The sequence below is a fragment of the Rhinolophus sinicus genome, linkage group LG05 (assembly GCF_036562045.2).
Source record: "Rhinolophus sinicus isolate RSC01 linkage group LG05, ASM3656204v1, whole genome shotgun sequence".
NCBI classification, from domain to species: domain Eukaryota; kingdom Metazoa; phylum Chordata; class Mammalia; order Chiroptera; family Rhinolophidae; genus Rhinolophus; species Rhinolophus sinicus.
The window spans coordinates 24,277,137-24,291,115 of record NC_133755.1 but is presented as its reverse complement, the minus strand read 5'-3'; the positions used below and the strand labels follow the sequence as shown (position 1 = coordinate 24,291,115).

The following is a 13,979-nucleotide window of genomic DNA, read 5'->3' as shown; positions in this document are numbered from 1 at the left end:
TGGAGTAACACCTCACAGAATATTAACATTTCCTCAGGTAGGGCTGGAATAGTAAATTTAGAGCACAGAATAATTAATAATAGTTAAGGCTCTGAAGCAACTGATATTTAGGTTTTTAAAAACTAAAAGAAGAAAGTTTACAAAACAGGAGCCATTTGCCTGTGTGTCAAAATTAGTTTTGCGTCAAAGGCTATTGTCACACAACATAAAGATTCAACTTCTTTTTGTTTTAAGCAACAGAAAAATACAGAGATAAAATTTCATAGAAACAAATCCTTCTCATTTTATTTCTGATTTTTCATTTCTGCCTGAGTGTACATGTATGTTATACAATGTACATTTCCAAGATAGATAAATACTTAAAAATATAATTTAAGACATTTATAAAATTATCTTTCTAAAAAGTCAAAAGCAAGGTGCCAGAGTGTATCTAAAATGTGTTTCAATTTATGCACCTGCACCTTGAAGGCTATTTGGAAAATGGTTCCTCAGTTAAAGGCAAAACAAAGTCAAACTGTAGAAATTTGAGGTGGGGCAGCATATAGCGTGTGCTCAATACATACTTTTCGAATGACTAAATGGATAAAAAATTAGAGCAGCTGTATAATAAAGGGAGCAGCCTCAGAAGGTATTTGTAGAAGCGAATGCTGAGGAGAGGATTCTCCCAGACTGAAAGAGAATATGGCTATAATGCTGTTTCTTCACCTTCCCATCCAATTATTTAATCACTGTTGTGCTGCTATTCTGAACGGCTCTCATCTCAGGTATGAGTGTGACCAGCTTGCATCTACTCCAACCCTTCTGAAGTCTTTTTTTGACACAGGGAGTACAAATTAACCAATCATTCAGTTAATAATTAATTAAAATGATACATTCTGCTTTATACATCCCAGTATCATGGGTGCCAACCATTGTGCTTTAGGCTAACTTTGGGTTAGCTGACAGTAAGATCCTTAGGCTTCCACTGAGCTGACAGCACTCAACGCTTCCTGCACCACCGTCCCTGCACAGGTCCTTTCATGTCACTGTTGGTGTGTTAACACTGCCAGCCACTTTCCCCCTCCATTATGCCCATTACTGTGACATGAACAGGCCCACCCTCCAAAATCATTAACCACACACCACACTCTCCCTGGGAGGATGACTCACAAATCCTTACCTCCAGCCCAGATCTCCCTCTGAGTTCCAGATCCGTAATTCTCATCTTCGCTTTTGATTCTCCATTGATATCTCCAACATAAAATAAACTCAACACCCATCTCATCCTACCTCCCTCCTATAAAGCTGCTCTCCCTGTGTTCCACCTTCTAGTAAATGATACCACTCTAAATCCGGATCATTGTGCGCCCAACCAAGCATCTATCTTGACAATCACCCCCTGCACCCCAAATCTGGGAATCTTCCGGGTCCTCATCGTCCAAAGTCAATCAGCCACTAAAACCCACCAACTTGACCACCTTAATTCCGTCCTATCTCGACCCCTTTGTCCACCCTCTCTTTTGTATCTCTAAGGCTGCTCTTAAATTCTCCTCTCCCATCTGCTGAGCCACATTTCTCAGGATTGGACACAGTTCCCAACTCCTCCACAAAGCCTTCCGTGATTTATCCATCTTATGAATGCATAGCAGCTCTTCTTTGTTCACTCAACATAAGACAGATATAAAGTATCACATGCCAATTTCTGATGAGCTATCTTTTCTCTAAAATACCTTGTAGAGAAAAACTAATTAAATATAGTCCCAAATTATAAACCATTTAACACTACCTCTAAGTGCTTTTAGCTAAAACAGAGGAGGAGTTTCTTAAGTCCCAAGTGTCCCCCCTCGTTTTTCAAAATGTTCACTGTCCAGCTCCAAATAGGAACGAGTTCCACATAAGCTATGCTATTCTAGTTACCCACGTGCTGTGTGATGCACGATGGCTAACAAGTGTATTTAAGAAAAGAACACATTTTATGGATTCCTACACAGATATCCCTTTGGTTGGTCTCTGATGATAAATCAGTATGAATTGGATTATTTTTATATTTCTCTACAATCTCCCAACCTCTTTGTGGAAAGGGCTTGGGAATATATCTTTGTAGTCCTCAGTATACTTATCATGAAGCTATGCACGTATGAACACTTCTAAATGAGTTAATGACATCAAAAATTACCTAAGTGACAAGTAGCTCTACTTGGGTGTCTCATTTAATTTGTCCAAAACTCTTAGTCTTCCCTAAGTCTGCTCCTCTCCCAAGTAGAGGGCACAACAATTTGCTTAAACCCCAAATCTAAGAGAACTTCTTGGTTCCTTTTTCCCTCACACCTACCCCTACATATAGTCTATCAACAAGTTCTGTTAGTTCTAGTTCCAAATCATATCTCAAACCAAACCATCTCCCCATCTCCAGTCCTTAGGTGTGGGTCACCATTACCTCTTACCTGAACTACTAAAAGATTCCCCTACCTGTGGCCCCAGCCTCCCCTCAAGCTTCTTCATCATATTCATTGTTTAGAACACAAATCAAATTCTGTAAAATGCTTGATCACAATCCTTTCAACAGCTTTACTACGTTCATCACCAAATCCACACACCTCACCTTAACCTATAAGGCCCTTACCTCTCTCCCTCCCTCACTCCACCCAGTCACAGGGACCTTGCTATTTCTTGCTATTCCTTCAACACACCAAGCTCATTTTCACCTTACAGCTTTCACACTTGCAGTTCCCTCTGCATGGAATTCTCTCCCCTCTGGTCATCATATTTTTGACTCCTTCTTACATTCATATTTCAGTTTAAATGCTTTCCCTTCATGGAAATCCATATTTTCCTGATATCCATATCTAGAGCAATTTTCCCAGTAATCCCAGTAATTCTCTATAATATCATCCTGATTTTTGTTTTTCATAGCTTTTATCATGCTGTATTTTCTTGTTCATTTTTGTGTTTATTGTCATCCCTCCCCTTCTGGATATAAGCTCTGTGAGTGCTGCATCCTCAGCAATTAGAACTGATGTCTAGTACACATTTGGCGCTCAATAAACATTTGTTGGGTGGCTGAACAGATGAATGTTTTCCGTGGTGTTTTACATCCTTCCCTGAACTTGGCTTTGTTTCATATTTCTGATTACTTCCTACATTTTTTACAACTGCTCTGAATTATAGTAATTTTTTTTAAAGAAAATAACAGCTACTTACCCCTACCTGGAGTCACATGAGTACTTAAAAGTCCAACTTTATTCATCAACTTTACCTACAATTACGAAGCCCAGAGTGGCCCCTCCAGAAAACTCTGTGGCAGCCAGGTTTTGCTGGAAGAATCCAAGGTTAAAGCCACGTCTCCACCTACAATGCACCTGCACCAGAGGTGGAGAAAAGCAGAGAACTCTGCTGGCTGATTTCGCTTCCGATTTATAACCACTAACCTGACGGTCAGCTGTCAGTATAAGGAGGCCATCCTAATACATTGCCCTGGTCAATTCACTCATTCTCTCTCTGGGATGTCTGTTTTACATTTACCTCCTTCCTCAATCTTTCACAGCTCTTCTTCCACCTCAATGTCAGCACAAGACCTTGTTTCGCACATCTCTGAGAAGTAGAAACAATATTGCTCTTCTCCCTCAACAAACACTTTGTTCCTGCAATCATTCCCTTACTGGTCTCTCCCTTTCTACTATATCATTCTGGTCATCATTCAAACATGCTATCACGTCACCCATATTTTCAAAGTTCCTCTTGACCATATACCCCCTAAAACAATCACTCCATTTTTCAGTTCTACTTTACCACAAACATCTCGAAAGAGTTTACCCATTTCTGTTACTTGCACTAGTATTCTTCTATTATTTCAGTTTAGGAACCCTAGAATCATCTTTGTGCATTTTCATACTTCCTTTATCTGTCAGCAGGTACTGTAGGTTCTTCCAGCCAAATGGTATGCATCCCCCTCTTCCTTTCTATTTCCCTGCTATCTCCTAGCCTAGTCTCTTGTGGCAGCACATCAAAATAACCGAAACAGCTCTACAGTGAGCCTCTCCACTGCAATCTCGCACTTGCTAATCCACTCCACATCCCCCCACAACCCCAGTCTGCCTAACACTGATTTCTCCATGCTCTACCTCTCTCTGCTCATAAACCTACAATGATTTCTGATAGCTCCAATGACCAGGCGTGAGTTCCCCACACAACGTTGAAGACATTTTATAATCTGGACCATTGCCTCCCATTTTTACTTCCTATAACCTAGCAGCATAAAATCTTGCTCTTTTAGACTAGTTTCCCTTAGACTAGTTTACATAAAAGTCACGCAAATCTCACTCCTACATTTTATTCTTCTGTCCACATCCTTCTCCTTCCTAGAATCCATCACCATGCAAATTCCGTATTGTTCAGACTCCACCTTCTCCATGATACCTTATCATATAATTCAGGTTACATATTTTGGCCCTAAATTCCTATAGCATTTGAAGTTTTCATCACTATTAATGACTTAATTATACATTGTATTATATCTTCACTAATTCATTCATATGCAATATATACCTGAATGTTAAGTAGGGCTTTTTCTTCAAAATTGTGTCTTAGAAAAGGGAAATCCCCTAATACTGACTTCTTACAAGACCTTGAACATTGCAAGGTGCTTTATGTTGAAAAGCAAAATACTATTTGTACAAGGTACATTAACCTTAAGTGACCTCAACCAATCCTACTTGTGGATTAGATAGAGGCCATCCGACAGAATCTGTTCAAAAGAAAAAGAAACAAAACAAAAAGGAAAGAAATTTAATCAGCTACAGTAATTATTCCTGAGAGAACGCTCTCAAAATTGGAAATGCAGTGTTTCATAAACAGCCTTCTTAGAATCACTTGTAAAATCAATGCAGTTAATCTTCACGTTGTAAAGATCATAAACATACACCTAACTAATTGAAAATGCAACAGTCTCCTGTCTCATGTGAAAAGATGCTGTGTTTTACAATAAAAGTTGTGAATGCAGATTCAAAATGTGCTGCATTTCAAACAAGTTCTACGGTAGTGAGGAGGGTATGTTCAGAGACAGGGTGATAAATGACTAGGAAGGGAGTATGAGCACAGACAATGAGAGCCTCGGTTGATGTATTTGAAACATGTGAGCACCACACTTCCATGAAACGTAGACCCGCAAAAAGCAATTATGGAAACTGCTGCATTATTTTGCATAATGTGATTTTAAATGTGTGTGAGTAACTAAATTAATTATTTACATGGTATTTGACCACTGCATAACTACATCCCTGAAAGTTATATACTGAATGAAGCTGACAAAATACTTTTTTGGCAGGCAATGGGGCTGGCAACAGGGATGAGCACAGAGCCAAGAAACAGTAAAAACGAGTAAGGTAACTGACTGTGTTGTCTAATGTCATGATTTAATTGAAAAAAAGACTCCACATAGTTAGTCCTAGGCTTGTTAGTTATCCACTGTGTGGATCTCAGCTTTCTAATTTTCAAATGCAAGGACTAGATTTAATATTATCCAAGACTCTGTGGTTCTAAAATATTATATCTATTGTTTTCTACTATATTCTCTTTTAATGATTCCACAGCAATGGTAAATACAAAGAGAAATGTTATTTTAGAGGCGGTAATAAATTTCTTATTCTTTATTACCATTTAACATAACTTGGAAACGGCAATTCCAAAACTTCAGCCCTGCTCCACTGTCCTTATGAGTTTGATTTTGGACCTCGCAAATCCTTGAAATTCCAAACTATATTACCTACCTTTCTATCTGAGAATGCATTGTTTTAGAGATAAAAGTTGTATTTAAGAATGTCCCCTTCAGTCCTCTTTTTTCCCAAGGGGAACCTGGGGCTGAGAGACAGTTCAGTGCAGGTCAGGGACAGGACTGAGATGCAAGTCCAGGCCTTCCCCTTTGTGGTCATTCTGGTGGCGAGCCATGGCCCCAAGCTCAGGAAAGACCACTTGTTATTACCGTAGTCATGAATCAGATTTTCAAATCCTCAATCTTTTCTCTAGGTTTTATGCACAAATGTACGAAAGTTATGAGCTATATTAGTATAATTGTTATTTTAATGTGATTTCTGACTTCATTCTGGAGGTGAAGTGCCCAAGGACCCATCCACACCTATGGGATTTTGCCCCATGGCAAAACCAACCTAAGCCTTCAGTCATCACTGCACAATTCTCCTACCTCTTTTAAAGAGATACACTTTCTAGCCAGATGAGCTGCATTTCTAATCAGCCCTCTCCTCATGGAGCATCTTCCTATGGGAAATCACACGGAATAGACAAGGTGACAACAGATACTGATCCCAAGCACACCACTTGTGACATCATCCATTATGCAGAGGCGACCGAGGCAAGCTGGCACAACGTACCCTGCTCATACCACCACAGTATTACCACCATTCCACGACTTTCAGGGTACAGATACACACGAGTGCGCACATACCCCGTCACATCGCCACTTCATCAACTGTATGCACCTCGTTTAGGATTACAAAAGCTACCAATCTCTGTAAGCTTGTCTTTGCCTTTTCAAACTCAAATACTATCACTGTACAGGGTTACACAATGCAAAGGTTACAAATGTGAAAAATCACACTTACCTTCAATCCTCTTCAAAGCTGAAAGGCACATATCCTTCCTTGGAAACTCAAAGGGGTTGTTACAGGTCCGAATGGTGCCACATTCACATTTCCCATTGATTATATTGCAGCCAGAGACAAGGTTTTCATTACATGGTTCAACACCAAGCAGTTGGTCATCATCCCAGTTCTCATCTGTAAAACAATTAAGAACCACATAATGTTTACTTGTTAGCTTCATTCAAAAGCCGGCTGGAAAGCAAAAATGTGCAAGGATGTCAAGATTAACATCCAATTTTGACACCTCAATTTACAAAAGGCAGTTTGGCTGCAATTTTACAAATGAATGAAACTCGACCTCCTAATAACTGAGAAGACTGAAATACAGCCACACATGTAGACAAACGTCTGTGATCAAAAACCACTCAGTCTCTTATGTGTTATTAAAACAATAATTGGGATTCCTTTACATTTTTTAATTTTAAACAAAGATTCCTGGATTTTCCGATGTGCAATCAAATTACAGGGGTCATGTTTGTCAATCTACAAAATTATTCCCAAAAGACCCACAATAGTTTATTCCACATGGCAGAGACTAGCTTCAGGTTTAAAACGGCTCTGCAATTTAATATATGAAAGCAGCTAATAAACATAAAAAATACAGACACCAGCAAAAGTCAAGAATGGAATACAATGGTGGAGATCCTCTCGAGTGCATTTCAACGCGGATGCTAACATCCGTTAATAATCACAACCAAAGCCTGAAACGACAACGAAAATAAGGTCTACAACCTGGTCAGAGGCTGAGGCAGTCACATTCTGAGCCCGGGACGAAATCAGTGTCCTGGTCACAGAATGGAGTAAACAGTAAGAAGTAGATTATTAAAACCAGATTTCATGGGACCCAGATCACATTAAACAAACATGACAGAACAACAGGCAGACTCAATCCTTAATGCTATTCCTCAGAGTTGAAACACCTCTTAAACAGAAAACCGGATTATTTCGCTATGAATCTCTAGGACGTTATGTGGGTTTTTTCCCCCCTCTTAACATTATCTTTAATAGATACTTTACCACACCTTTACTGAGTACTGACTATTAAATAGTAAACATGTTTCTGATACCATATCTGGAGAGAATTTTTAAAAGTGCTTGAATTTAAGATACCTTAAACCTGCTGCTCAAACAAAGGCAGGTATAAAGCCATCTTAAGAATGTGTTTTCTAGAAGACGGTATAAATGAATGGCTAAGATTTTTATGGGGCTAACTTTTACTTCTGGTGACATCACTGACTTACTGAGTTAGTTTGGCAAAAGACTGTTTTCCCTCAATGAAATAAACAATTTTCTTGTCAAGGGATCTTTGGGAGGATATCATTTACAATATAAAGAGCTTTAGTGTGAATCTTTGAAAAGGGAGAATAGAAAACCTCGTTTTAATCTCAGGAGCTCAAGCTCACTTATTTGATCAAAGTCTCAGATCTTAGTAAAATGACTTTATAAGTTTAAAGAAAAACACAATTTATCTGCTGTAAAATTTGTTTTCCTATTTAGCCTGTAATTACGATGTGTATATGTAACATACACACACACAAAGGAGCATTCCTATCAAGACAACAGTGAGATTATTAAGTCACTCTGAAAGGAACACCAGGTAAGAATATGTTGAAACAATTCAACATGGAAAAGTAGGTGATGATTTAGTCGTCAGTTATAATATATAACAAAATGGTGCATGCAAATGATCTCTTATCTCTATATTTCATTGTTGACATGCTATTAATACCACTGGCCTCATCCAGTTTAGTGAAATCTGCCATGAAGGAATTTTCGTGACTGTATATTTAAATTTGTAACTCAAATATAGTTCGACCCTAGGAACTTACAAACCTGTAAGAAATTCAAGTAACACTTGAACCACTGAAAAACTATATTTCTCCTCTTTCCCATCATATTCTGAGAAGAAATGTTTTTACTATTTTCATAAATATGTACAGTTAATATATCAGTAAATTGAGTGGATTGTGACACATATTTTTCCCCCCACAATGAACACGCCTTCCCTTCATTGTAACTGGAACTCCCTGAAAACATTACTCTCCTGAACAAGTACAATATCCTCTATCCAGAGTCCTGGACACTATTCTCATCTTTCCACTCCCCCACCACTCCCCTTACTGTCATCAGAATACTCTTCCTCAAAAAACAAACCTGCTCAGTGGTTCTCTCTTGCCAACAAGAAAAAGTCCAAACTTCTGATTGAATATAAGAATAAAAATATAAGGTTCTTCATGATATAGCTTCGACCTACTTCTCCAGACTCATCTTTTACGGATCCCTCACACATGCACATGCTCGAACCACACAGAGATTCTCACTACAAACCCTGAATAACTGCTTTCATGCCTCTGCTCATGGACTATTATCTATCCAGAAAACTTCCTTCTCTTCTTCTTCCGGTAACTCCCTTTCATCCTTCAAGGCCTAGTTCAAATGTTAGCTCTTTTGAGAAATCTTTTCCAACTTGGAGTTGCTCCATCCTCCATGCCCTGGCAAACACCTTCAGAGACCTCTTGTCCCCGTGGTAATGATTTTGACATTAAATCAAACTTCCCCATTAGACAAAGAGTTCTCATGAGCAGAGCCAGGTCTTACCCAACTTTGAATTCCATACCCCAGGACTTAGGACAGTGTTCAATATCTGTCCACTTATCCATCTATCTGGAGTCTCATGTCATTGGTATGGTCGATGCTGTTGTCTATGCTCTTTTTTTTTTTTTAACAGAAAGTGTCTCGTCTAAAAAGTATGCGTGTGTGTGTGTGTGTGTGTATATTACAAATGCCCAATATTTTCCAATAAGTCCAAATATTTATACACACACAAAATATCACAAGGAAAACTTTTTCAATATAAAGAATATGTTTATACAATAAAAATGCTATTTTAAAACCTAATTAGTAAAGCATTAATGAGGCACACGTTTTAAAGAAATGCTCCGACATAGTTTGGCACTTTTCTCACAAGGAATCATCTATCATTAGTCTCTTTCCCAGTTCAGCTCTAAGACTCCCAAACTTCTTATCACCTGGCTGACATCAAAAGCCCTTCCAAGGAGTCCATCTCTAAGCCAATTTGTTTTCACTGCCAGATGCTTTCTCTGCCTCCCCACAGGAAGACCGTTTTTTCCTGAATGTGGAATCAGAATTAAAAGGCAACCGCCCTTCATGCTCTCGCTGACTCCTTACAGTTTTCTGCGTTATTCTCAGCAGCAGCTTCTTGGCAGCAGTGACAGGCTGCACTTGGGGATGCACAGGTAAGCCTGACCGTCCCCTTAGGAAACATCATGGCCACGGAGACCCATCAGGAAGCATCTGACCCTGAAGCCAAAAGTGTCTTATATGCTTTTATTTTCTTTTTTGAGAAGAACCCTTTCCACTCTATGTCCCTATCCTAATCAATACTTTGCTTTTTTCTTGGAAAATAGTTCCCTTGGTAACCACTGTGTTATTAGGATCAAGTATAACATGCTTCTGAGACAAATGATTTTGTTTTCTATTACAGAACACTCTATTTTAAAATAATTTAACAGCCAAACAACAGGGATTGAAAGCAAACACTTAGTGAGGTTTGATTAGAGAAATCAAATCTGAGCCCAATCGTGCTGTTGACAGTGATTGGGAAATCTGATGTTTTAAAATCTCCTTTTCCCTAAGTAAATCCATATATACAGTGCAAGGGTCAAGGATCTGATTCTCTAACATAGTTCCTGGTTTCTCCTTGCACTGGTCGGGGTGGGGGGGGCACGAAAAAGTTAAAAGCAGGAGTATTGCCCTTTAACTATTTATATCCAGTTTTTTTCCTGGTACTGAAAGGTCAAGTCTCCTGGCCTGAAAGGTCAACACAGTTGAGAAACCTCTGCAGATATATTTTTAAGTGTGCAACTTCCGCAAGATACCAATCAGAATGTGACGTTCTTTTCTCTAAACATAAAATGAGAGAAATCGGATCATTTCATGTACGAATTAAAAGCCATGCATGCTCCAATATGTCCAAATATGTCAGTACTGCAGTGAGGCGTCAGTTATATCTCTTTGCTAACCTGAAACCTCGCCTTGAATGTTTAGAAGACATCTCGAAGTATGATGCTTTTCCTTGAGACAACCCTGGGCTTCAGCCTACAGCAGCAGAAATGCTCTGAGAGTCCTTCCCATTTCATCCCACGGAACATTAATAAGAAGTGTAATCAATGGCTGAAAGTTAATAAAATTAGTAACTTGTACTGCTTCCATCCAGGGCCTGCTTAAGGGAAATGCACTTTTTCTGTTGTTCATTATTTTGTTATTAGTATTTACTCTACTGGTGGTGACAAATGCCAGGACTAAGTAGCACAGTTTGGTGCCACAGCTTCTATTCTTACTAAGAAGCCAGCAGTTTTACCACCACTGCATTGGTACCCCCCCCACCCCACGTTAACCCACAGAATAAAACAATAACATTTAACACGACTAGGAAATAGTTTTGACCTCATGTGCTTGGGGTCCTCCAGGGGTCTGCAGCCCACACTTTGAGAACCGCTATTCCAAAGAGCATGCCTTGCTGGTGTACCTGGGCCAAAGCAGCACAGGACCCAGGGCTGAGAAATAACGAAGGGCACCGGGTACCTCTTCCCCGAATAGCTACCACTAAACCATAAAAATGCATGTTTCTCTACTGTGATTTAGCTAATACATAACTGGTAAATAGAAAATCAAGTCAGGCTAATGCAGAAGTTGTGCTGGTTCATTCATGATTTTTCCCAGCACATTAGTATTATGAAAAGATAAGGAGCAAGTTTTCACAACTGAAGAAAGTCTTAGCAATAAATGAACACCTTAAGCAAAGGCTGATCGTCGTGTTTAAATTGCTTCCTTTAGTGAAAGAAAGGGCTGCTCTAGTGGCTGAAGTTTCTACTACAATTAAACTATGCTGGGAATCTCTGAGTGCAAATGAAAAAGCTAGAGACGGTTCCCCTGTATTTAAAAATCATGATGAAGAAACTCCCCCTGGATCTTATGTTTAATTCAGATAAAATTGGTCTTCATTGAAAGTGAATGTCTTCAGGCCCTGTGCCCCGAGGGAAGCAGCATGAGCTCAGGAGTGGGGAAGGCCGCGGACGACGCGTTACCCAGGCTCCAGGGGCAGATGCCACGTGTGGCTTACCTGTGTCAGTATTTTTATTTGGATCCTTACAATTTATATTTATCCCCTGTGCACACAGTTCCATAGGTGTTGAGTGACTTGCCTCTAACCCTATTTTTCTTAACAGCTCTTGTATTTTCAGTGTAGTGAATTGTTTTGGGTTTTGGTTTAAAAGCACACATGTTGTGCCGAAGCAAAAACACCTGTCCTTCCAACAGCCATATTCAGTGCTACCCTGGACTCGGTCTTTCTCCTCCACAAAGTATTCTCCCACATTCACGATAATGCCAGAAATTTTTTCCTTCCCTACGTGATAACGAAAGATTGTAAATGCAAAGTCTAGTTAGAAAGGAGATTCAACCCTGAGGGTAGCAAAGGGGGCACTGAGGAAAAGGACGTGCAGGAAGAGGAATCTTAGAACATGTACAAACACACACACCCTGATCAGGGAAACAGCAGCTAGAAGGGACACCCCCCTCTGTGCCCAGGAGCTCGAGGAAACAGCTATAGCAACCCTGCCTGACTGGTCCTAGATTCCACCTCTCTGCCCTTCACAGTATCTTTCCATCTGCTTGCTGGTATCTAAAATTCCACTAACATGGGATAAAATGTTTTAGGTATGACTGTACTTACTGGACAAAGTACTGTGTTCATCTGAAATACAACTTCCTGAAGGCAGAATGCATTTGTATACTCAGAGTCTCACCTTTCCTACCTGGTAACTGCCTAGGTTAACAGAGTTTACACCAAACCAAGACACTTTTTATGTGGTAATCCACTTACCAGAAATATGCTATAGCAGATATTAAAAAGCAAGAAACAAATTCATGGTATACACTCAGAAGCTCACAGTAATGGAATTCTGTTGGCAGAGGAGAGGCTTCTGGGAATACAGATGAAATTAATTCTCCAGCTGTTCACATATCCATGTGGCTAGAGTAAAATGCAAATAGCTAATAGCGGCATCTCTTCCATGCCAGCCTAGACACTCCAGTGTAATGTAAAAGTGTTGCTCGTACCTCCCCCAGTTCCTGGCTGGCTGTTGTCAGGCGTTCAGTTCTGCTCAAGGAGGAATCAAATACACTGAACTTTCATTCTCTCTACTCTAAGCTTAAGGCGGATGTTCTGAAAGCCGGCGCTTCCCTCTCCCTTTCTCCCCAGTGCTATAATCCACGCAAAGCAAGAACGGCAGAATTATGGCTATCAGAAATGATTCACATCACCAAAATCTGTTGCACAGGCAGTGCCACAAAGTGAAACTATGTTTGGCATATGCAATGATACACCACAATGGTCAAACCCTGAATCTAAAACAATGCAAATACTGAAATATGCACACAATTACAGCAAGAACTGAGCAAGGTGCTAAGGATTCAAGGTGCTAGGAAAAAGGAGTTTACAAGTTTCCCCCATTTGAATCAAAATCATACCAAGTATGTGAATGAAATGTTTCTAGGAATCCTGAAACAGAGGAAAAGGTTAAGTAAGAGAAGGATAATTTCCTATTTGATAGGAACCTAGTGGGAACAGAGAGGAGCTTGAGAAGACAAGCAGTGTCTCTAAAAGCAATGGATTCATGCAACAAGAAGATGAGGAGAGGCTGGGACTACAGAACCCCACTCACTCTTCTACTTCACAATTCTACCCAGTACATTAGGAGAAGTAGGCAGGCGATGGAGGGCTCCGGCCCAGGAGACCACAACCAAAGCTCTGTCATTAGTTCACAGAGCGACCTTGAACAAGGCATTTGGCTCTCTAGGTTCCAATTTTTCTAAATTGGAACTAAAACGGAGGAGGAATGGATAATCCATGAAGTGCCTTTAGACTTTATCTTCCTGTTTCCTCAATTCTGGCATCTGTTGAAATTGTACAAAATGCTAACAATTTATTGGGCACAGTGTGATAGAATCACATGCTTATGATATTTGATTGACAGCTGCTAGATTGCTCATGTACATTTTCCCCGAGCTACAATTACTCTGTACCCTATGGTTACATTTCCTCTGCTTTGAGAGTAGATCCAGCATTTTTAAAGGAAAATCTCAGGACTCCTCCCCTGGCCCATGTTTGTGCAGTGCTGAACTGGCCTTCTATTCAGGCACATGTCACTATTGAGCAACAGTCTTCCCTGAGCTTGAATATGCATTAAAACATGTAACTCCCCATGTTTAACCAGCTTCCAAGATTATTGTTTTTCAGTTATCGAATGTACTGCTGCTTAAAAA

The 13,979-nt window shown here is 39.8% G+C and overlaps 1 protein-coding gene across 3 annotated transcripts in view; it reads right to left on the bottom strand.

Annotated features, from left to right (window-relative positions):
* The window catches only part of CRIM1 (cysteine rich transmembrane BMP regulator 1), a 187,874-nt gene that overhangs the window by 142,504 nt on the left and 31,391 nt on the right, over positions 1-13,979 (bottom strand). For all 3 annotated transcript variants that reach the window (XM_019741906.2, XM_019741916.2, XM_074331893.1), the window contains exon 2: positions 6,594-6,767. In XM_019741906.2, the coding sequence (XP_019597465.1) occupies positions 6,594-6,767 (174 nt within the window). The remainder of the gene's footprint in view (positions 1-6,593; positions 6,768-13,979) is intronic.